The 26,129-nt window shown below is 29.6% G+C and overlaps 1 protein-coding gene across 1 annotated transcript in view; it reads right to left on the bottom strand.

Annotated features, from left to right (window-relative positions):
• LOC113388445 (dipeptidase 1-like) overlaps positions 1 to 26,129 on the bottom strand; it is a 158,210-nt gene that overhangs the window by 78,562 nt on the left and 53,519 nt on the right. The window contains exon 5 of the mRNA XM_026625821.1: positions 8,620 to 8,689. Within this exon, the coding sequence (XP_026481606.1) occupies positions 8,620 to 8,689 (70 nt within the window). The remainder of the gene's footprint in view (positions 1 to 8,619; positions 8,690 to 26,129) is intronic.

Here is a 26,129-nt window from a genome sequence, read left to right as displayed (position 1 = left end):
TATCACACCTAACAAAGTATCTTGCTTCATTTTTACATATATAAAAATAAACTTGTTATATTTTTAGGATTTTTTATAATATTCTTTTTTATAAATCTCAGTATTTTTGGATTAGCATAAATATTTCAATACTAAATCTAGCCAAATCGGTTCAGCCGGTTTTGAGTTTTTGAGTTTTAGCATACCATAATATCTTGCTCCATTTTTATATATAAAACTATACTTAACAAATCTGTGAAAATGCAACGGAAATTCGGTCTCGATGAAATCGTTTTAATACGGGTCGATTGTGATTTGCCGTCGTGTATGTGAATAGAGATCTGTCGTTGTATGGGTACCGGAATCAACGTTGAATGCGCACCGATATCAACAAGGAAATCGGCATAGATAAATAAACATTTCAAAGTCACATCGTAGTACAAATCTTGATTTAATGAAAAATGTCTGAATCAGAAGAATATTTTTTTACTCTGTTCCTTGAAAATAATAAAACAAATTAAACATTTGTGCCGTGTACTAAACGTAAGTTTATTGGTTATAAATTATTCTTATCTATATTATTCGTAGTTTTTTTAAATATTTGAAGTTATTAAAATGGAAAATATTTTTTAGGCAAGACAGATATTGCAGATGCTCAAAAAATAAGATCATATCGCCAGCAAAAAAGTAAAAAAAAAATACAAGCAGTCAATGAATGTATGTTAATTTCAATTACATGGAGTTCTTCACACACAATTATTACATGATGAGTGAAATCGTGAAAACAATATTTGTTTAGGAGTTGTTTAACATAATCCACTGTATAGAATTTATTAATCAGCAATTACTTCATTTCTCTAATGAAGGTTCAAGTCCTAAATGCTAATTACAATGACAAACCGATCATGTCGTATTTGAAGTATGACTTCAATTACATTATTGTTTTTATCGTATTTTTAAATATAATTTATAATTTATCATTATATAAATGTGTATAATGGTCGACACTAAAAAATGTGTGCATCACGAGTGTTACCGTATTACTAGTAAACATTATTCAAAATTGTTATATGATATATTTATTTTAACATAAATGCCATCTCGTACAGTAGCAAATAAGTTTTACTTCAATCGCGTGTGAACCTTACGCGCACTCTTTTTTAAAATATTTATTCTTTATTATGAATCTAATGACCTGAAAATTTTGTACTCATTGAACAAATCCTTTACCCTCATTTAATAATACCCATATCACCATTCCTCCACCAAACTCTCCACCGTATAATATTGAAATATCTGAAATTTGTTTGCAAATCTCAATATTTCCTAATTGAGATACTCCCGTTTCATAATTAGTATGAATTTCCTTCTTCGAGGCGAAATAAATTTATGAAATAATTTCAATTAATCATTTTGACTTGGAACGAATATCTATATATAAATGTTTACCATGTGTCCATGTATGTCTGTGTGTATGTGCGGATGTATTTTATAAAACAAACATACAAACAGACATACAGACAAACGAACATGCTTTTAAGAGAATTCAGTAGGACGGAATTAGTTTGTTGTTACTTGTTGGCCCGGAGAGAAAGTTTTTGATGAATTTAATAAGACAAGTTGAGATGACGAATGTTTAGATATATATATATATATATATATATATATATATATATATATATATATATATATATATATATAATTTCATATAAGCAAGTTATATTTAGAGATTCAATTTGCCAAGAGAAAATATGTTGGGTGGCCTTAAATGTTGATATCGTACGTTGTAGAATGTGTTTTGAACTAATCAAATTGGTTGCTACGTGCCTCCAAAATAGCTAGACCTGCCTTTGCCAAAAACTAACCACCAAGTCTCTTCTTCAGTGTGAATAGAATGTTTTTTGAATCATTCTAATCGGATACTCTATTATCTCAAAAACTTAATTGCCATCTTGTACATCTTTTGCTTGTACCTCCAAAACGGCTGGACCTGTCTTTGCTAAAAACTAACCACAAAGTTTCCTCTTCAGTGCGAAACGAATGTTCTTTGAATCATTCTAATTGGATGTTCAGTTCTTTTAAAATTTATCATTTTAACACTGCATTGTCATCTTTTGCACTTTTTGCACTTTTTGCTCTGCATCTCCAAAAGAGCAGGACCTGCCTTTACCAAAAACTAATTAGCACATCTTCTCATCAATATAAATCGATAATTTTTTTAATCATTCTGAGCGGATATTCTATTCTCTCAAAAACTTAACTGGCATTTTTACATATTTTGCTCTGTACCTCCGAAACGGCTGGACCTACCTTTCTAAAAAAACAAATCTACATGTCTTGACGTCGATACAAACCGACTGTTTTTTGAATCATTCTAATCGAATACTTCATTCTCTCAAAAACTTAATTGAAATTTTTACATCTTTTGCTATGTACCTCCGAAACGGCAGGACCTGCCTTTTATAAAAACAAGTTAGCGACTGTTTTTTGAATGATTCTAATCGGATTCTCAGTTCCCTTAAAAACTGAATTTCAATTTCAATCTTTTGCATCTTTTGTTCTGTTCCTCCGAAACGACAGGACCTGCTTTACTTGAAAGCAAGTCAGCACGTTTTGATGTCGATACAAACCGACTGTTTATTGAATCATTCTAATCGGATGCTCCGTTTTCACAAAAACTTAATTGTAACCTTTTGTTTTATACCTCCTGAACGACTGGACCTGCCGTTCCTAAAAATAAGAAAGCACGTCTTCGACTGGAATGTAAAAATTTGAGATGGAATATAAATTTTGAAATACACACAATGCAATTCGTGGAATAAAATTTTTATTGTGGAATACGAAATGTAAAATTTAGATGTGAAATGTAATGCCATATTTATATTATGGTATTTAAAACGCAATCGTTTGATTTGTATAATATGAATTAAGAAAATTTGAAATAAAAAAGTTCAGTTTTGAGAATTTTATTATTGAGAATTAGTACAAATGAAACACAAAAACTATGAAATAACGTAACTTAAAATATAATTAAAAAAATGTGAACTACTTGCATAAAAATTTCATATGTCAAAAATATTTTAGTTTTTCCCATACAATATTTAATATCAGTACAATTTACCATTACAACTTTCGTCTGAATGTTACAACTAATTACTTCTTCGAGAAATTGCTCATTACTTGTTCAATTTGAGAGGTTCTCGGTAGATGGAGGTGGTGGGTGGTATATGAACGTAATTAAAATATACCACTCGAATACCATTCATATACCTATACGATGATGGAAACTACATAGCAAATACGGAACAACCGGGTCTCAACTTTAGAGTCTTGCCTGATGAGAGCAAAGTTTTAATTTATACATCGAGCTGAGTTGACATGGTGGAGGAGGTGAAATTATGATATATATGGATATATATGGATATATATATATATATATATATATATACTAGCGAACCCGGCAAACGTTGTTTTGCCATAAAAAATATGCCTAAATTGATAAAAAATTATTAAAATTGCCAAAAATCAAATATCCAATAGATTTGGACTCTGATTCTTTGACAAATAGTTAAAAACTTGTTATAATTTTCAAAAATATTTGACATTTTATTGTTCAAAAATTAATTCACTCGCATCATAGTTTTTTGTTTATTATAGTTTTGTCATGTGATATATGTCAATAAAATTTTCTTTCAAATATTATTTATTTGTTAATAAATTAATAATTATTTTAAGTCATCAATGAATAATTATATAATTGTTAAATTCATAAGTTTGGCTAAATCAACACAGAAATATTGTGGAAATAAATATTTTTTTACATAAAGATACGATTTTTGACATTTGCATTTTATTTCAAATTAATTATAACTGTCAAAATATTTTCTTTTCGGTCAAAATTTTATATAATATGATATAATATTTAGTTTGTCTAGATTGTTTTTATCAGACTCCAATGATACCCTCAGATTGTACTATTTAAGAGGTTACAATTTCCTGTAAAATTAGCATTTGCGATGACAATCAAAATATATCTTAACTGATATATTAATAATAATATTATATTTTAATTACACAAATTTCTTTACACTTCGATATATAATTCCAACGCATCTTAGTGTTTTATTTATTTTAATTTTGTTTATGTCAATTTTTTAAAATTAAATAATAAATTAAATTTTAGTCTAAATCAACGCAGTATCTTTATCTAAATACATAATTTTTTATATAAATATTTGATTTTTTAACTTTCCGTAGGGTAAGTTATTGTAATGGGCCGAAAATCGGAATTAAAAATTTTTACATTTCTCGACGTTTTAAAGGTTTCTGAACGTTTTGGCATACCTCAGAAAAAATGGATGTGTGTGTGTGTATGTATGTATGAATACAAATTTCCAGTCACGTTTTAGGGCGCACGGATCAACCGATTTGAATGGTTCAAAATACATTCGATTCCTATTGATAGGGAAAAGAGCTGATTAGTTTTTGGCAAAGGCAGGTCCAGCCGTTTCGGAGATACGGAGCAAAAAGTGCAGAAAATAGAAATCGAATTTTCGAGAGAACGGAGTATCCGATTTGAATGATCTAAAAAACATTGAATTAGTAATGATTGGGAGAAGTGTTTAGTAGTTTTTGGCAAAGGCAGGCCCAGCCATTTTGAAGATACGGAGCTAAATATGTAAAAAATGGCAGTTTTTGAGAGAACTAAGCGTCCGATTTAAATGATTCAAAGAACTTTCTGCTTGTCTTAACAAAAAAAATTGATTTTGGAAAAAAAAATTGTCCCAATATTTTTTCCTTTTTTTTTTTTTTTTTTAGTTTTTTGTATATCGAAAATATTTCAGATTTTATTTTTAATTCTGACTATAGTTCTAATATACTTCACAAATAATTTCAACTCTGCAATTCAGTTTATATAATTCTTATACATATTAGACAATGTTACAATATTTATAATAATCTATTTTAAAACATTCAGTAATCCTCGAACATTTCATTACGGTACGGGAAGTTCTAGCAATTTGCCTTAAGGCACGATGCCACCCACCCCACTAGTTACATTTGCATTTAATTGAAAAATAGTGAATGTCAATTTCATATATCCAATATGCACTAAATGTATAAATGTCAAAATATTTCCTTCTTGGTCCTAAATTAATATAATTTGATAATATTTATTTTACAATAATGTTTTGTATCTATAATTTGCTTGGCAATATTGCCTACAACATAACTTGGAATAATTAATTCATTTGCTTCTTATTGAAGTAAGCCGTTAAACATTTTTTTGTGAAATGTCAAAATTTTGTTTATGATTAATTTTAAATTCAATATGCCGCTTTTTTATTGTGATCTCTGATCTATAATGTTTTGATGAAGTTTTGGTTTCCAAAATAATTTGGTGAGCTAATCAATTAAATTATATAATTATTTTCATAAATATTGACAAATGACATTTAATTTTTTTACATGCCAACATTTATTTAAATTTTTAAGCATTGATTTTTAATTAGATTTAAAACTATAAACAGTGATTTTGAATTTAGCATTTCATCAAATTTTGATTTAAATGTTGGATATTTCTATATATGTACATGTTTCTGAATTTTATTTTTTAAGGCACTTTTTTTTCAAAAATTATCGAAATTTCCTTAAATTTTGACATTTGTCATTTTAGTGTTGTTTTTTTGGTCATTTTCTGTCAAAATTTTTAGAAATTAATAAAAATTTTATATTTATATTTCAAATTTACTTTTCAAAATTTCCTTTAACCTAAGTTGGATATATATGCACACGATGAGCCAATAAAATTTAAAATCGGTTCAGTAGTTTGGACGTCCATCGCGAACCAACATCGTGACACGAGATTTATATTATATTATATATATATATATATATATATATATCGATCTATTCACATAAAATCTATAAACCCTTCAATGCAGTTCACTCCATCGATCGCTCCACCGTATAACAAATTCCATTTCCTAAAACATTCCGTAAACGAATTTTCATAGACGCCTCTCGTGCGACACAAGTTAATAAATATTAAAATACATTTTAAATTGGAAAATCTCGTAAAATCGTTTCTCCACAACACATTTTCACTATATAAAAGTATAGAAAATCATATTTTTGATGTCGCCATTATACTTTACTCCTTTACTCGTACTCCTCTACTCCTCCACCGTTCTTCGAAGCAAGAAACGTTAAAGAGGGCGACGACAGCGCCACCGGCGGCCGTAATATCAGTTGTCAATAAAAAATTTAATATCGTATTGTGTGAACCATGTGCGTGCGAGATAAATTTATAAAAAAGTTGATGGGAAAACGATATTTACACATGTGGAGAGGAATAAAATGTCTGGTTATTAACTTTCTTGAAGTGGATATTTATGGTTTTATTTGCGGTGGAGTGTTGTGAAGTTTGGGTGTGGGTTGACTAATTATTGAACACTGTATTTGATATTTATTGTTAGAATGTTTAGAAACTTGATAGGTTTTGTGAAGTTCGGTAGAAAATTTGTGCGATTTGTGCACCAGAATTTCTGCGAGACTCAGTAAAAAATCGAGACTTTGTAGAATTTTTGTGAGAATTCTTAGATTTTTACGAGGAATCTTAAATTTTTGTGAGGCTTTGTAAATTTTTGTAAAGTTTTGTAAGTTTTTGTGAGACTCTAGATTTTTGTGGTACTTTCTAAATTTTAAAATTCTTTTGGAACTTTCTACATTTTTAAATTCTTGTGGGACTTAGAAAAGAATTAGAAAATTTGTGAGGCTCGAAATAATTTTTGGAGACCTTAAAGAATTTTTAGGAGGCCTGAAACAATTTTTAGGAGGCCCGAAGGAATGTTTTCGAGGCCCGAAGGAATGTTTTCGAGGCCCGAAGAAATGTTTCGGAGGCCCGAAGGAATGTTTTCGAGATGCAAAGAATTTTTTTTGAGACTCTGTAAAATATTTGCTAGACTTCTTGAATTTTTGTGAGGCTTCTTGAATTTTTGTGATGTTTTGTAAATTTTTGGTGAGGCTTTGTAAATTTTTGAAAAACTTTCTATATTTTTGTGAGGCTTCTTAAATTTTCATGAAACTCGATTTTTTTTGTAAATATATTTGTGAAACTTTTTAGACTTTTGTGAAAGTTCGTAGATTTTTGTGCGAGTTTGTAGATTTTTGTAAAACTTCTCAAATTTTTGTGAGGTTTTTCCAGTTTATGTGAGACTTATTAGATTTTTATAAGACTTGTTAGATTTGTTAGTGAGGATTCATAGATTTTTGTGAGGATTCTTAGATTTCTGTAAGGTTTTGTAATTTTTGAGACTGCAAATTTTAATTTTTGTGAGGTTTCTTAACTTTTTGTGAGATTCGATTTTTTTTATTGTAATTATATATTTGTGAGACTTTCTAGATTTTTGTGAAACTTTTTAACTTGTTGTGAGGCATTTTAAATTTTTGTAAGGCTTTGTAAATGATTGTGAAGCTTTGCAAAAGACATAGAGACATATTAAATTTTTGAGACATCTTAAATTTTTGTGAAGTTTTTTAAATTTTAAGGGAATCATTTTTTTTTTTTTTGAAAATAAATATTTGTGATACTTTCTAGATTTTTGTAAGACTTCTTAAATTTATGCTATTTTTGGATTGTTCCTAGAGATTTTATGAATTTTATGAGACTCGTTTTTTTTTTCAAATATATATTTGTGAGAGGCTTTGTAGATTTTTATGAGGCTTTGTAGATTTTTGTGAGGTTTTGTAAATTTTTGTGAGGCTTTGTAAATTTTTGTGAGACTTTGTAAATTTTTGTGAGACTTTCTACATTTTTAAATTCTTGTGAGCGTTTGTACTATAAATTCTAATAAGGCTTTGTATTCGCATAAGTATTTGTAAATTTGTTTGAGGCTTTGAAAATTTGTTCGAGGCTTTGAAAATTTGTTCGAGGCTTTGAAATTTTTTGTGAGGTTTTCTAGATTTTTGTGAGGATTATTAAATTTTGGTGAGGCTTCAACATTTCTGTGAGGTATTTTAGATTTTTTGTCAGTTTTTTTTTATTAATTTTTGTGAGGTTTTTTAAATGTTTTGTGAGGTTTTTTAATTTTTTTGTGAAGCTTTGTCAAGCTTTTTAAATTTTTGTCAGGACTTGTACATTTTCGTGAGACTTCTTAAATTTTTGTGATACTTCTTAAATTTTTGTGAGACTTTTGAAAATTTTGTGATGGATTTGAAACTTTTGTGATACTTTTGAAATATTTGTGATGCTTTTGAAATTTTTGTGATGCTTTTTAAATTTTTGTGAAACTTTTAAAATTCATGTTAGACTATTTAAATTCTTATTAGACTTTCTAGACTTTTATGAGACTTTCTAGACTTTTATGAGATTTTCTGAATTCTTGTAAAACTCTGTAAATTTTTGTGAGACTTTTTAAATTTTTGTGAGACAGATTTTTGTGAGACATTTAACAACAGACACAAAAGTAATAAATTTGACAATATACAAAATTTTAAATTAAATTTTATAAATTTTACCAATTAAGATTATTAAAAAAAGGTTACAGATGATGTAGAATTTCGCTTACAAAATTATATATATATACAGAAAATTCATTTAAATTAAAAAAATAACTTACTATGTATATTTTTACTTACTTTGCCGAAATTACTCAGGCCTCCAATATGTGGGACACGTCCTGGCTCATCAGCTAAACAGCAATCAGCCCTAAAATTAAAAAAAAAACAATAATATAACTCAGTAAAATTCTAATAATTTGTAAAACATCATCAATGAAAGAAGTTCAATAAAAACAACTTACATGAAAAAAAATGCAAAATCATAAAAAAAAATCCTGAAAAATTATCACACTTTTTCTAATTGTAATTTTTTCGATTTTTTTTTCCAATATTTATTTTTTCTAATTTTATTTTTTTTTTAATTTTATTTTTTTCTAATTTTAAATTTTATAATTTTAAATTTTCATAATTTTAAATTTTTATAATTTTAATTTTTTATAATTTTAAATTTTTATAATTTTAATTTCTTATAATTTAAATTTTGTCTAATTTAAATTTCTTTCTCATTTTAATTTTGTAAAATAAAATTCAAAATTCATAAATAAAATAAATAACGATTAAAATTAGAAAAAAAAACACTTACCATGGAGTGTTGCACGTATGTGTCAACGTCAAATATCGAACTCCAAGATCATAAAACGATCTCAAAACTCCCAAACTATTTCCAATGGAATGACCACCTTCCACTCCAATTAAAGAACCAAGAAACCCCAAACGATGGGCTTCTTCAATACCTAAAAACAAAAAAAAAACTTTAAATAAATCTATAACAATTGTAACGTAAAATGGAGATTACTCCACCGCATCTCAATCTGTATATCAATTTCAAATAACAACAAACAAACAAATATTTTTTACTATCGACATGTAAAACGGTGGAGACTGCTCCACCTTCTATTACCTTTTTCCCTAAATGATAATTAATTGCTCTCGTTTTTCGACCCGGAGATTTTTATGAAAAAAGGTAAAAGATATCTCAAGGACGTCTCAACCGATTCTTTTGATGATGACACAGAAATTGCGATCGTCCTTTTTTTCGTTTCGTTCACGCCTCAAAAGATTTTTCATTCAAAAGGATAATTTGAAAAAGAAGGGAAAATATGAAAAGGACACTCAGTTGCGGTACGCGGATTCTTTGAAAGGATGTTTTAATAAACTCTTGATGTTTTCTTACGAATGACAAATATGTTGAAAATTTTGGGTAATGGAAAGGTAGAGATAAATATATAAATATATAAATATATATATATATATATATATATATATATATATAATTAAGGACATGTACTTTACGAGAGAGATCAAAGCAAGGATAAAAAGCAGCAAGGGCTTTTTTATGAAAAACGACACAACTAACGAGCAAACTGAGTTTTATTTTTCTGGGTCAACAAATTTAGTAGTTATGAAGATTTTTGTTAAATGTTGTGAGACGTGGTAGATTTTAGTAGAAATTTAAGATATTTTGTAAATATTTAGGATACTTTGTATATTTTTGAAAAAGTTTATAGATTTTTGTGAGACTTTGTTGAATTTTGTGAGACTTTTTTAAATTTTATGAGAGTTTTTTAAATTTTATGAGACTTTTTTAAATTTTAAGAGACTTCTAAATTTTATGAGACTTTTTTAAATTTTATGAGACTTTTTTAAATTTTATGAGACTTTTTTAAATTTTATGAGACTTTTTACATTTTATGAGACTTTGGTGAATTTTGTGAGGTTTTGCAGTGTTTTGTGAGGCATTTAAGATTTTTGTGAGGCTTTGTTGAATTGTGTGAGTCTTGATCGTTTTTTTGTGAGAATTTGTAGATTTTAGTAAAATACTTTAGTTTTTTGCAAGATATTTTTAATTTTGTAAAATGTAGAATTTTGTAAGACGTTGCAATTTTGTAAAAGCCTTAATAGATTTTTGTGAGTCTTGTTAGATTTTTTTTGTGAGACGTTATAGATTTTTGTGAGACGTTATAGATTTTTGTAAAACCTTGTTAATGACTGTAAGACTATGTAGATTACTGTGAGACGTTATAGACTTTTGTGAGATTTGTTAGTTTCCTTTGTGAGGCTTTATAGTTTTTTATGAGGTTTGATAGTTTTTAGTGAGATCTTTTAGTTTTCTGTATTTTTGTGAGATTTGGTAGATTTTGGTGAGATTTGCTAAAATTATTTGTCAAACTTGCTAGAATTTCTTGAGTGAGTCTTGAACAAATTTTGTGAGAATTTGTATATTGTTGTGAAACACTGTAGTTTTTTGTAAGATATTTTTAATTTTGTAAGATGTAAAATTTTGTAAAACGTTGCAATTTTGTAAAAACTTTAGTAGATTTTTGTAAGACTTTGTGGTTTACTATGAGACGATGTAGATTTTTGTGAGACTATGTGATTTACTGTAAGACGTTATAGATTTTTGTGAGAATATGTAAATTATTGTGAGACGTTGTAAATTTTTGTGAGATTTAGTACTTGTTTTTTGTGAGGCGTAAAAAATGTTTGTGGGACATGGTAGAATTTTGTGAGATTTACTTGATTTTTATGAGACTTTGTTAATTTTTATGAGACCTTGTAAATTACTGTAATATTTTGTGGTTGACTGTGAGACGTTGTAGATTTTTGTAAAATTTGGTAGATTATTTTGTGAGACTTCATAGTTTCTTATGATTTTTAAGAGAATTTAGTGAGAATTTTTAGTCTTTTGTATTTTTGTAAGACTTGGTACACTTTTGTGAGAAACTATACTTTTAAGTGAGACATTTTTAATTTTGTAAGATCCATCATTTTCTAAAACGTTGCAATATAGTAAAAACCTTAGTAGATTTTTGTAAGTCTTGGTAGTTTTTTTGTGAGACGTTGTAAATTTTTGTGAGATATAATAAATTATTTTAAGACCTTGTGGTTTACTGTGAGATGTTGTAGACTTTTGTAAGATTTTTCAGAGACTTTGTAGATTTATAAGAGGCTTTGTAGATTTTTAAGGGGCTTTGTAGATTTTTAAGCGGCTTTGTAGATTTACAAAAGACTTAGTAGATTTTTGTGAGACTTGGTAGATTTTTAAAAGTCTTTGTAGATTTTCAAAATATTGTCTATATTTTTGTGAGACTTTCTAAAAATTAGTGAGGCTTTTTAGAATTTCCTTAGACGTAAATGATTTTGCGAGGATTGGTGGAATTTTGTGAGGCTGGGTTGGGTTTTGTGAGGTCTTAAAAATAATTTATATAGCCTTGAATATTTTTAAAAAGTCTTACAGATAGTTATGAAGCCTTGCAGATATTTGAGATCCCAAAAATCTACAAGGCCTTTCAAAAATCTGCAAGGCCTTCCAAAAATCTGCAAGGTCTCCCAAAATAACCTGCAAGTTCTCACAAAAATCTCAAGGCCTCACAGAAATCTGCAAAGCTTTCCAAAAATCTGTGAACCTCTCCCACAAAACCTGCAAGGCCTCCCATAAATATGCAAAGCTTTATAAATGTCTACAAGACCTCAAAAAATGCTGCAAGGCCTCCGAAAAAGGTTCAAGGACCCCAAAAATCTGCAAGGTCTCATAAAAATTTGCAAAACCTTCCTAAAAATCTGCAAGGATTCATACAAATATGTTGAAAATTTGTCACTAAAATTATAATTTTATAGTTCACTTTTAATTTGATTTTTAGGTGACAAAAATATTCACGCCTCCACCGTATTTTGTAAAACCATTTCGGCGTATTTTTAACAATCCGTATTTCCTTTCAAATAAAAAGCTCATAAAATAAAAATTCCGTTCGCAATATCTGGCTTCGACTATATACCGATTTTTTTATTTTTTTCTATCCATTTTTATTCTACAAACTATTGGAAATTATTGGAAGCAATTAAAACAGAGTTATTTCACCATCGACGGATAAAAATATGACGGAGGCCATTTATGCAAATCTTTTTGCGAATATGAAGTCTGCTGTTAAAATGCAATAATTTCAATTTCATAAATGAATATTCATTTATTCAATTGCAGCAGATTTTAAATCGACATTGGTGGTGATAATATAAAATCACTTTTGAATAAGCTACATATAGACATCCGTGCAAAAACTTTAAAAAATCGGAGTCCATAAATCCATTTCCAGAGTGGACTATACAAAATCCTCATTCTCTACCTTAGATTTATGTTATGTTTTTGTCTCCACCGGTGTAAACTTATTATCTCGGTGTTTTTCCTCAATCAAGATATTCCGGTGGAGGATTCGAAAAACTAGAAAATCTCTTCTAAAGAAAGTCCTTCTCTTCTACGATGGCGATTTCGATGACTTTGTTTTGTGGACGACTTAGTTTGTTATCTGGATAAAAGTTCTATTTCTTTTGTACAAAGACAAAATGAGTTTGTGAAACAAACGGTGGAGATGTAGATGGTTGTGGTTCATTGTGTATTTAAATTCGTTTAGGAGAGAATTTAATTCAAGAGAAGTTATAGAGGTGATGGAATTGAATTAAGATAGTTGAAAATTAAGATAGTTTTGGATTTTTTTTTAAATGAGTTGTGCGCAATTTTTTTTATTTTTAAAATCTATACGACAAAAGTCTATAAAATATCATAAAAAGCTAGAGATTCTAAAAAGTTTCAGAATCATCTAAAAAGTTTCAGAAATATCAAAAAAGTTTCAGAAATATCTACAAAGTTTCAGAAATATCTATAAAGTTTCAGAAATATCGACAAAGTTTCAGAAATATTTTTTAAGACTATAAATATTTCTGAGTTTTTATAAATATTTCTGAGTCTTCATAAATATTTTAAAAACTCAGAAATATTTATAAAGACTCAGAAATATCTACAAAGACTCAGAAATATCTACAAAGACTCAGAAATATCTACAAAGACTCAGAAATATCTACAAAGACTCAGAAATATCTACAAAGACTCAGAAATATCTACAAAGACTCAGAAATATCTACAAAGACTCAGAAATATCTACAAAGACTCAGAAATATCTACAAAGACTCAGAAATATCTACAAAGACTCAGAAATATCTACAAAGACTCACAAATGTTTACAAAGATTTACAAATATCTCCAAGGCCTCCCAAGTATTTTCAAAACCTTCCAAATATATCTGAGGTCTCACAAAGATCTTGGAGGCCTCACAAAAATTTTGGAGGCTTCATAAAAATCTTGGAGGCTTCATAAAAATCTTGGAGGCCTCACAAATAAATTAAAGGTCTCACAAGCATCTTCAAGGTCTCACAAGCAACTTCAAGGTCTCACAAGCAACTTCAAGGTCTCACAAGCATCTTCAAGGTCGCACAAGCATCTTCAAGGTCTCACAAAAATCTTGGAGGCCTCACAAAAATCTTGGAGGCCTCACAAAAATCTTGGAGGCCTCACAAAAATCTTGGAGGCCTCACAAAGATCTTGGAGGCCTCACAAAGATCTTGGAGGCCTCACAAAGATCTTGGAGGCCTCACAAAGATCTTGGAGGCCTCACAAAGATCTTGGAGGCCTCACAAAGATCTTGGAGGCCTCACAAAGATCTTGGAGGCCTCACAAAGATCTTGGAGGCCCCACAAAAATTTTTGAGGCCTCACGAAAATTTTTGAGGTCCCACAAAAATTTTTGAGGCCTCACGAAAATTTTTGAGGCCTCACGAAAATCTTTGAACCCACACAAAAATCTTTGGAACCTTACAAAATTCTACCAAGTCTCACAAAATCTACCAAACCTCAAAAAAGCTTTTATGCCTCGTAATGTACTAAACAGCCTCACAAAAATCTACCAAGCCTCACAAACATCTAACAAACCTCACAAAATCTACAAAGTCTCTTAAAAATCTACAAAGTCTCTTAAAAATCTACAAAGTCTCTTAAAAATCTACAAAGTCTCTTAAAAATCTACAAAGCCCCTTAAAAATCTATCAAGCCTCTTAAAAATCTATCAAGCCCCTTAAAAATGTATCAAGCCTCTTAAAAATCTACAAATCCTCTTAAAAATCTACAAATCCTCTTAAAAATCTACAAATCCTCTTAAAAATCTACAAAGCCTCTTAAAAATCTACAATGTGTCTAAAATATCTACAAAACTTCTTGAAAATCTACAAAGTCAGTTAAAAATCTACAAATCCTCTTAAAAATCTACAAAACTTCTTAAAAATCTACAAAATCTATTAAAAATTCATAAAACCTCACAAAAATCTACAAAGTCTCTTAAAAATCTACCAAGTCTCTTTTATTTGAAAGGAAATGGTTATTGTTAAAACACACCGAAATGGTTTTGTCGCACTCTTTGACAAACATACTACGGTGGAGACGTAAATAATTCTGTCACATAAAACTTAAAATTGTCGACAAAAATTTGTATCCGCACACACAAACACACACAAACACACACATACATTCGTTTTTTATAAGGTATGCCAAAATGTTCAGAAACCTTTGAAACGTAAAGATACATAACAAATTACATTTTTGATTTTTTTGCGATTACTATAATTTACCCTGCGGGATATTAAAAATAAACTATAAAATTACAATTTTGACGGAATATTTTCAACAAAATTCTAAAATTAATCGTTTTTGATATGAAGTTTATCCGTAGTTTAAAGTGCTATTTAGTTAGCCCTGGTATTAAATAAGTATCCATTTCTCAAATCTCCATTTCAAAGGTAACTTTGCTCATTTCTCAAACTCGCAATAAGCGAAATACAAGTTAAAATACAAACTATAAGCTCTGTTTTGTGTGTATATCATAAATACTAAGATTTCGCAGAAAACTTGTTGTGTAACATTTGAAATATGAAACTTTTTCAAACTGTTTGTTATAGTCTGATGCCGAGAATATTTATTCGAAACGTAATCTTGTTGTTGAACCACTGCTCTTGTACTTTGCTATGATCTAAAAAGTTTTCAGTTTTATTGTGCAACTTTAAGTTAAGAAGAGTTGGAAGCTGATTTACGGATTCATTTAGAAAATTATCACATTTTTGTTTGGATAATAATTAAAAAAAAATACATTTGTTGTGGAATAATTTTTTTTAGTTAGAGGTTAATTGATTTTGGGAGGCCTTGCATATTTTTACAAGGCCTTGCATTTTTTTGTTAGACCTTGCAGGTTTGTATGAGGCCTTGCAGTTTTTTTTGGGAGGCTTCATAGGTTTTTTTGAGGCTTTGAAAATTTCTGTGGGGGTTTTGCAGATTTTTGTGAGACCTTGCAGATTTTTGTGAGGCCTTGTAGATTTTTGGGAGGCTTTGCAGATTTTTTGGGAGTTCTTGCAGATTTTTCGGAGGCTTTGCTGGTTTTTTGGGAGGACTTGCAGGTTTTTTTGTAAGGCCTTGCAGGTTTTTGTGAGGCCTTGCAGGTTTTTGGGAGGCTTTGGGGGATTTTGGGAGGCTTTGGGAAATTTTGAGAGGCTTTGGGGGATTTTGGGAGGCTTTGGGGGATTTTGGGAGGCCTTGGGAGATTTTGGGAGGCCTTGCACATTTTTCGAAGGCCGATTTTTGGGAGACGTGTTGCAGATTTTTGTAATGTTATGCAGATTTTTGTGCGGGCTTGTTGTTTTTCGTGAGGTTTTGCAGATTTTTGTGAGGCCTTGCAGTTTTTTATGAATTGTTGCACTTTTTTTATAGATCCTTTTGCAGATTTTTATGAGGCTTCTTGCAGATTTCTATAAGAATTCGATGACTTTTCTGAGGTTTGAAGTCTTTTGAGTCGTCTTTTTATGAGACACCAAAAACTTTTGTAAGTCATCTTGCAATTTTTTATGAGACATTGAAGGCTTTTATAAGGCCTCAAAAACTTGTATCAGGCTTCGGAGACTTTCATGAAGCCACGGAGGCGTTTGTAGAACTTAGGAGGCTTCTATGAGGCCCCAGAGGCTTTTATAAGGCTTCGGAGGCTTCTGTGAGGCCTTGGAGGCTTTTGTGAGGTCTCAGAGGCTTTTATGAGACCGCGAAGGCTTTTATGTGGCCTGAAAATTCATTATGAGGCCTCTGGAGCTTCTATGAAGCCTTGAAAGCTTATACAAAGCTTGAAGGCTCTTACAAGGCCTCGAAAACTTTTACGAGGCCTCGAAGGCTTTTAAAAGGCATCGAAGACTCCTATAAGGCCTTGAAAGCTTTTATGAGACCACCCATTGCAGATTTGTATGATGATTAGAAGTCTTTTATGAGACGTCGAACACTTTATCAGGTTTTGCAACTAGTTTTGAAGCCTAGTAGACTTTTATGAAGCTTTGTATTTATAAAATCTTGTCAGTTAGACTTTTGTGAGGCTTTGTAGATTTTTGTGAGGCTTTGTAGATATTTGTGAGGCTTTGTAAATTTTTGTGAGGCTTTGTAGATTTTTGTGAGGCTTTGTAGATTTTTGTGAGGCTTTGTAGATTTTTGTGAGGCTTTGTAGATTTTTGTGAGGCTTTGTAGATTTTTGTGAGGCTTTGTAGATTTTTGTGAGGCTTTGTAGATTTTTGTGAGGCTTTGTAGATTTTTGTGAGGCTTTGTAGATTTTTGTGAGGCTTTGTAGATTTTTGTGAGGCTTTGTAGATTTTTGTGAGGCTTTGTAGATTTTTGTGAGGCTCTGTAGAGATTTGTGAGGCTTTTTGTGAGGCTTTGTAAATTTTTACACTTTGTAAAAATTGTAAATTATATGATTATTTGCTGCATATTACAATATCAGTTAAACTCTTATATGATTTTGTAGAGTATATTATTTTTGGAGATTCTGTAGTTTTTTTTTAGAATTTGTACATTTGTGTGAGATTATGCAGATTCTAGTAATATTTAAGTTTTTGAATGTACATTCAAATTGTATATATATATATATATATATATATATATATATATATATATTTATATATATATATATATAAATTTCTAAAGTTTAATGTATGTTTGTATAGAACATGCAAGATAGCGATTTACAAGACATTTACTGCGCAATGCACTTTACAGTCGCGAAATGCATTCTATTTCTTTTATCACAAGAAAATGCATTCTCTCTATAAAACTACTTGCACATAACATTCACACACGTATAAACACGATTCTAAATATTTATTTTATTTTATAAACCTTTAATAAACCTGTGCAGTCAGACGTGTTTCTCAGAAAGAAAACCTAATCTAGAAACCGCACAAATGTCAAAAAAACAATCTTAGATAACAGGGTGTTTTTGACCCAAGTTTATAACATACAAGTGACGTTGCAGTTTATGTGTAAAACGCCTGAATGCACAGCAAGTGCATGAACAATACTTTGACAGTTTACAGTACGATTCAGTAGCATAATGTATGCAAGTTAGAGCCTACAATGGCCTTGCCATAACATTTCTATGTTATACGCCAGAATCAGATATTAAAGCTGTTCAAAGAATGAGATTATATCGCCAGGCAAAAAGTAAAAAAAATACAAGCAGTCAATGAATGCATGTTAATTTTAATTACATGAAGTTCTTCAAACACAATTACATGTTGAGCAAAATTGTGAAAACAATATTTGTTCAGGCGTTTTAGCAATTACTTCATAAAAATATTTTCTAAAGTGTTTTATAATCAGATTGTGAGATTTAAAATATTAAATTATGTTTTCTGGAGTGTCATTTTACAAAAATATCGCATTACAAATACAATATGTTCATGGTAAATACTCTCCACCAGTCCTCCACCGTAAATCTTCATAACTATAAAGCAACATTAACAAAAAGCCTCCATAACGTACAATCTCACAAGTTGAAAGCATTATGAAATACTTTTGTATTGTAGCTATATTATGCTATAGTATGCTATAGCAGCCGCAGAGAAAACTCTAAAACTTATTTCTCGGCGACTTTAAATTTAAAATGATTTCATAAAAGTTTCGACGAAGCCGCAACGATAACTAGAGCGGAAAATCTAGTTGAGAATTTAAGGGAAAAAAATATTATGATGAGGTATTTACGACGGTGGAGTTAAATAGATGCTTGATTAAATGATACAAAAAATAGATGAGAAATAAAAGATGAGGTTTTTGAAGTAAAACTAGGGTGTAAATCCGTACAAATGCAACGGAAATGCGTTACGCCCAAACTGTTCGTCATTCGCTCTCGATGATATCATTTCTATACGGGTCGATTGTGATTAGTCGTCGTGTATCTAAATAGAGATCTGTCGTTGTATGCGTGCCGGCATAAACGTTGTATGCATACCGATATCAACAAGAAAATCGGCATAGATAAATAAGCATTTCAAAGTCACATCATAGTACACATCTTGGTTTAATGAAAAATGCCTGAAAAAAAAATTAATTTATACTTATGTTTTTGGACGTGAAGGCTTTAGCATGCATTTTCATTGTGATGCAAAATTACATGAATGCTATAGCAATATTTTGATTTAAATTTAAATAAATAATCAATTATTTTGATTTAAATTTTGACGTTTTTTTACTTATTGTAATTCTCAAGGTATTTATCAAAACTTTAGGTATTTTCGTATTATCTTATATATTTCATCAGCTTGGGCAAGCAAATTGCATAAAATAGAAGAGTAATACTTGACGTGAATGCTATAGCATTCATCTCTTATAAAATGATTAAAATATCTTTTACCTTGGGCAAGCAAATTGCGTTCAATAGAACAGTAATACTTGACGTGGATGCAATAGCATTCGTCTCTTGTAAATTAATATTATATAAATTTGTATATTGGTCGATACTAATAAATGTGTGCATCACGAGATACAAATAAACATTAGTATAGCATTACTAATAAACATTATTCAAAATTGTTATATGATGTATTTATTTTCATTTAAATGCCATCTTGCACACTTGCAAATAAGTTTTACTTCATTTTTTACTCCTTCAGCTTAATTTCTTCCTCAACTTTTCAACAAATTTTCCAAAATGCTTTCCCATTTCACTGGAAGTCCATTTTATTTACAATCCACGTGAAGACGTCGAGATTTCCTCTCGTTTAGTTAAGAGAGAATCTCTTTCGGACGGAACTTAACTTCAACTTAATGTTACGTGAAAAATACGTGTTTTTCGTTAGAGAATTAGCTGAGATGGAGAAAACTCCACCGGAATAGATAGATGGATTCATGGCAAACCGAGAAGTACATTTGGCGGCGACAATGTGAGCTTTTGTTCGGAAAAAATATAAGAATTAGAAATAGACTTATGTAAAAAATAAGTGCATTAATGATTATTAGAAGTGGAGAGTTCAAGAGTTAAATATAGAGTTCTAGCATAGATCAACTTTATAATTACTGACAACGTAAATAAAGTGGAAAAGCGTGTTTTTCATTATAAAAATAGCTAGAGGATAGAGAAAACTCCATCGGCGTTGAATAAAAAATTGTGTCGTCTACAAATAGATTTCGTATGGTTCAAAGTAGGTTAAAATTTGAAAAAAAAGAGTGCGCGTAAGGTTCACACGCGATTAAACTAAAACTTATTTGCTACTGTACAAGATGTCATTTAAGATAAAAATAAATACATCATTAAACAATTTTGAATAATGTTTATTAGTAATATGGTAACACTCGCGATGTACACATTTATTAGTGTCAACCATTACACACATTTATATAATGATCAATTATAAATTATATATTTATAAAAGCACTAAAAATATGTATAATATTTAAAAACAATGATGTCATTAAAATTCAAATGTGACATGATCGGTTTGTCATTGTAATTAGCATTTAGAAATGAACCTTTATTAGAGAAATGAAGTATTTGCTGATTAATAAATTATATAATATTAGTTCACACAGTGGATTATGTTAAACAACGCCTAAACAAATATTGTGAAGTGAAGAACTTCATGTAATTAAAATTAACACACATTCATTGACTGCTTGCATTTTTACTATTTCGCTGGCGATACAGTCTCATTCTCTGTACAGCTGTAATATCTATCTTGCCTAAAAAATATTTTCTATTTTAATAACTTCAAATATTTATACAAACTAAAAATTATATAGAAATAATTTCTAATCAATGCACAAATGTTTAATAATTTGTTTTATTATTTTCAAGGAACAGGGTAAAATATTCTTCTGATTCAGGCATTTTTTATTAAATCAAGATTTATACTACGATGTAACTTTAAAATGTTTATTTATCTATGCCGATTTTCTTGTTGATATCGGTCCGCATACACGACGACTAATCACAATCGACTTGTATAGATGAATGATCTCATCGAGAGCGAATGACGAACGGTTCGGGCGTAACGGACTTCCGTTGCAGTTCATTACGAATATTTACGAAAGTCAATGGAGTTTTCTTGATCTGAGTTTTTTTTACTGTGCTTCAATTTGCATGAATTTACTGAAAATGTTCTTTATTTAGGCTTCCTCTGTTTGGAAAGTAACTAAACCCGTTTCAAATACAAATACTTGTTGAAAAAATCAGAAAATTCATTTTATGAATTTTTTTTTACTAAAATCAGTTTTACTAAGATCATGCAGTAGATTTTAATACATCAAGTAATACTGAATGGATGTATGATATTGTTTTATATTCTTATTTAACACTTTCCACTCGGGAGTCCAACTGCTCGACGGTGCGCTGCGCTCGGTATATTATAGTGCTATACATATCTCTCAACTCGGAATTTTTTTTATACCGGATTTTGAAATGAACTTAATAGTGAATTAATTTCAGAAATATGACAAAAAATCACATGTTGTAAGTTTAGTTCGCGACGGGACGATTTGCCGCCGGAGAGGCGGCAACCGAGTGGAACGGTAAAACGTATCATGCCGCCGGAGAGGCGGCATCCGAGCGCAAAGGTAAAATGACCATGCCGCCGGAGCGGCGGCATCCGAGTCGAAAGGGTTAATTTTTAAATTGTTATTGTTTTTATAATACAGAATTTTCTATATTAAATAATATTATTTTTTTGTTTCAGATATGCCACGGCTCAATACTCATGTATGGATGTCAGTACTCATAACCTAGGTAAGTTTTTCATAAAACTAAATATATATGTATATTTGGGTGGTCCTTAATATGGATTTTTCGAACTTCCTTGTTCCCAGGGGCTCAAACGCTTCCAAATTTATAAACAAAAATTCTCTGAAAGTTTTAGCTCTTAATATTAACTCTAACATAGTCCGCACTTAAAACTTGTTTCTAAGTTATAAAACAAATGAACTGCGGACAACTTTAAAGTTAATAATAAGAGCTAAAACTCTCAGAAAATTGTCTTTCATCAATTTGGAAGCATTTGAGCCCTTGGGAGCAAGGAAATTCGAAAAAATCCATATTGAGGACCACCGTAATTTATATATATATATATATATTATATATATATATATATATATATATATATTATTACTTACCATCAGCACTTGTAACCAGTCTCATTTGTTTATTATTCTGACTGATAAGTCTTCTGATAACATCGATTTGCTCCAATGTCAATTGGACTGCGTCCAAATATTGCGAAGAACATGGAGCATAGGCTGACCAAAACTGCAAAAAAAAATTACATGTTAAATAAAAAATAACCTCAAATCTATAAACCTAAATTATATAAAATAACTAGTGGTGTATGGCATCGTGCCTTAAGGCAAATTGCTGAAACTTCCCATACCGTAATGAAATATTCGAGAAATTTTAAACGTTTTTAAATATATCATTACAAATACTGTAAGTTTCATTATTTTTGCTATCTTATTGTTAAATCTGAGCAAATCAAATGTAAATCATAAATTTATCAATTTATCTCCAGAACATTAACAATCGTCATTTCATTTCGAATTCAATTTCAAAAAAAAAAATAGTTGCGTCAAATTTACACAAAATTGAAAAAGTGCTCCCGTATAGTCACAGTCTAAACGCATTTGCAAATAATACAGTGCCACATTGTCACTTGTACTGTGCTTAGCTTGGAGGCATTTTCACATTTTTCAATAGTTTTGTTTTCACAAAATTGCGAAAGTACATAAACAGTCTAAACACACTTGGGTGAAGATTTGTACCAGAGTGGCGATTAGATTGTGCTTAGCGTGGGTAATTTTTTGAATTTTTGATCTAAAATTACATTTGTATTATTTATTGACCTAGAATTAAAATGAATTTGAATGAAATGAGAAATTAAATTTATTTAATACTTGTGATTATATTGAAAACTTGAATTATTTGTTTGAAAACTTGGATTTTTTTGAAAACTTGAATTATTTTAAAAACTTTATTGGGATTTTATTGAAAACTTGGAATTTTTGTTTGAAAACTCGGATTTTTTTTTTAAACTAGGATTTTTTGGAAATTAGGAATTGTTTTTGAAAACTTAGGTTATTTTAAAAACTTGCATTATTTTAAAAATTTGTATTATTTTAAAAACTTTAAACATTTTTTAATTTGAAAACTTGAAATTGTGTATGAAAACTTGTAATTGTTTTCGAAAACTTGGAATTGTCGAAAACTTGTAATTTTTTCATTTTCATTTTCGATATTAATATAAAATTATAAAAATGAAAAAAGAGCCTTTTCCAGAAACTAGACGTTTCTTCTTACTGTCAACACAAGCAAAATCTTCTTGAATCATTCAAATCTGACGCTTAGTTCACTCCAAAACTGTCATTTTTTGCACATTTAGCTCTGTATCTTCGAAATGGCGGGAACTGTCTTTGCCAAAAACTTATCATGACTTCTCCCAATCAATACAAATTGAATGTTTTTTAGATCATTCAAATCCGATACTCCGTTCTCTCAAAAACTTGATTTGTATTTTCTGCACTCTTTTCTCCGTATCTCCGTAACAGCTCGACCTGCCTTTGCCAAAAACTAATCAGCACATCTCCCTATCAATAGAAATCGAATGTTTTTCAAACCATTCAAAACGCCCAAAACGTTAACAACAAAATTCGGACATGCAAAACATACACACATACACATCCATTTGTTGTATGCCAGTAGTAAGTATGCCAAAGTGTTCAGAAACCTTCAAAACGTACAGAAATGCAAAAATTTTCATTTACGATTTTTGGCCTATTACTATAACTATCCTACGGGAAGTTAATAAGTCCTAGACTTATGTATCTATCATCTTACTACCAAATTGACTTTTTCCAATCTACTAATTCATAGTTACTATTAAAATTTCCTTGCAAAAACTTTTTACATAATCACCTCCACCGATTCGACGAGTTTATTACAATTTCCTAGTAATGTCAGCTAATAACTTTCTTGAAAACAAATCTAGAACTTTGCTGTTCTTCCTGCAGCAAGTTGCTGCTGCTGCTGCTGGTAATAATTTTTGCCTTCGTACTGCAACTACTACTTTTCTTATGGATTTATTTTAAAGTTTCGACTGAGAAATGGTTGAATCGCTTGAAGAAACATTGAGCTATTTTGAGTTATGGTAAAGAATAAAGGTTAAAGTTTTGGGGTTTTGATTTAAAGTGGATAAAAATTTTAGACGGTGGAGGAATCTCCATTTCCGAGTAAATGACTCGATTAAAAATTATTATCTGAGTTTTATGAATGTGAATTAAAGTGTGAGTCACACAGACAAATCATATATTAACTTCCAGTAGGGAATTTTTTTTGCATATCTTCACGTTTCAGGAGTTTTTGAACATTTTGGCATACCTCAGAAAAATTGATTTGGGTGTGTGTGTGTATGTTTTATATGTCCGCATGGATCAACCGATTTGAATGGTTTAAAAAACATTCGATCCCTATTGATAGGGAGATGTGCTGATTAATTTTTGGCAAAGGCAGGTCCAGCCGTTACGGAGATACTGAGCAAAGAGTGCAGAAAGTAGAAATCGAGTTTTTGAAAGAACGGAGTATCCGATTTGATTGATCTAAAAAACATTCGATTTGTAATGACGGAAAGAAGTGGTGATTAGTTTTTGGCAAAGGTATGTCCAGCCATTTCGAAGATACAGGGTTAAATGTACGAAAATGGCAGTTTTTGAGAAAACTAAGCGTCCGATTTGAATGATTCAAAAAGCATTTTTCTTGTGTGATAGTTAGAAGAAACGTTTAGTTTCTGGAAATGGCACTTTCTTTAATTTCCAGAATTCTTTTTAATATCGAAAATGGTTTTAGGTTTTCGAAAAAATTTCAAGTTTTCAAAAACAATTCCAAGTAGTCAAAAACAATTCCAAGTATTTCAAATAAAAATTCAAAGGTTTCAAACAAACATTCCAAGTTTTCAAACAAAAACTCCAAGTTTTCAGAAACAAATCGAAGTTTTCAAAAACAAATCCAAACATTCTAAGTATTTAAAACAATCCAAGTGTTTCCCAAGTTTTCAAAAACAAATCCTAGTTTTCAGGAACAAATCCAAGTTTTCAGAAACAAATCCAAGTTTTCAGAAACAAATCCAAGTTTTCAAAAACAATTCCAAGTTTTCAAAAACAATTCCAAGTTTTCGAAAACGATTCCAAATTATCAAAAAAACAATCAAAGTTTTCAAAAACAATTCTAAGTTTTTCAAATAATCCAAGTTTTTCAAATAATCCAAGTTTTTCAAATAATCCAAGTTTTTCAAATAATCCAAGTTTTTCAAATAATCCAAGTTTTTCAAATAATCCAAGTTTTTCAAATAATCCAAGTTTTTCAAATAATCCAAGTTTTTCAAATAATCCAAGTTTTTCAAATAATCCAAGTTTTGAAAATAATCCAAGTTTTGAAAATAATCCAAGTTTTGAAAATAATCCAAGTTTTGAAAATAATCCAAGTTTTGAAAATAATCCAAGTTTTGAAAATAATCCAAGTTTTTAAAAAAATCCAAGTTTTCAAAAACAATTCCAAATTTTCAAACAAAAAAATCCAAGTTTTAAAAAAAGATTCAAGTTTTAAAAAAAGATTCAAGTTTTAAAAAAAGATTCAAGTTTTAAAAAAAAATTCAAGTTTTTAAAAAAAATTCAAGTTTTCAAAAAAAAAAATTCAGACAAAAAATCCAAGTTTTCAAAAAAAATCCCATGTTTTCAAAAAAAAAATCCCATTTAAAAAAATTCATTTTTATTCAATTAAATATAGATTAAAAAATTCATTTTAATTCTAGGTAAATAAATAATAGAAATCTAATTTTGGATTAAAAACAATTAAAAAATTACCCTACTAAGCACAGTCTAAGCGCCACTCTGGTGCAAATGTTTACCCAAGTGCGTTTAGACTGTTTATGTTAAGGAGCACTTGTTAAATTTTGTAAAAACTATTGAAAAATGTGAAAATACCGACAAGCTAAGCACAGTTTAAGTGAAAATGTCGCACAGAATTGTTTGAAAATGCGTTTAGACTGTGACTATGCGGGAGCACTTTTTCAATTTTGTGTAAATTAGGCAACTATTTTTTTTTTTTAATTAAATTCGAAATGAAATGACAATTGTTAATGTTCTGGAGATAAATCGATTTATGATTTATGATTTACATTTGATTTGCTCAGATATAACAAGCTAGCAAAAATAATGAAAGTTACAGTATTTGTAATAATAGATTTGAAAACGTTTAAAAATTTCTCGAATATTTCATTACGGTACGGGAAGTTCCTGCAATTTGCCTTAAGGCACGATGCCACACACCACTAGTTTATTTTGCATCTCAGTCAATATCAAACACATCCGTTAGCATTCATCAAGGATAAAATTAGTGGGTGTTACTTTAAATAGTAAATGATGATTATATAAACTTT

The sequence above is a fragment of the Ctenocephalides felis genome, unplaced genomic scaffold, assembly GCF_003426905.1.
Source record: "Ctenocephalides felis isolate EL2017-DRISC unplaced genomic scaffold, ASM342690v1 CF-g0.4_SCAFFOLD_03572, whole genome shotgun sequence".
NCBI classification, from domain to species: Eukaryota; Metazoa; Arthropoda; class Insecta; order Siphonaptera; family Pulicidae; genus Ctenocephalides; species Ctenocephalides felis.
The sequence above is the reverse complement of the archived record's forward strand: the minus strand, read 5'-3'. Positions and strand labels throughout refer to the sequence as shown.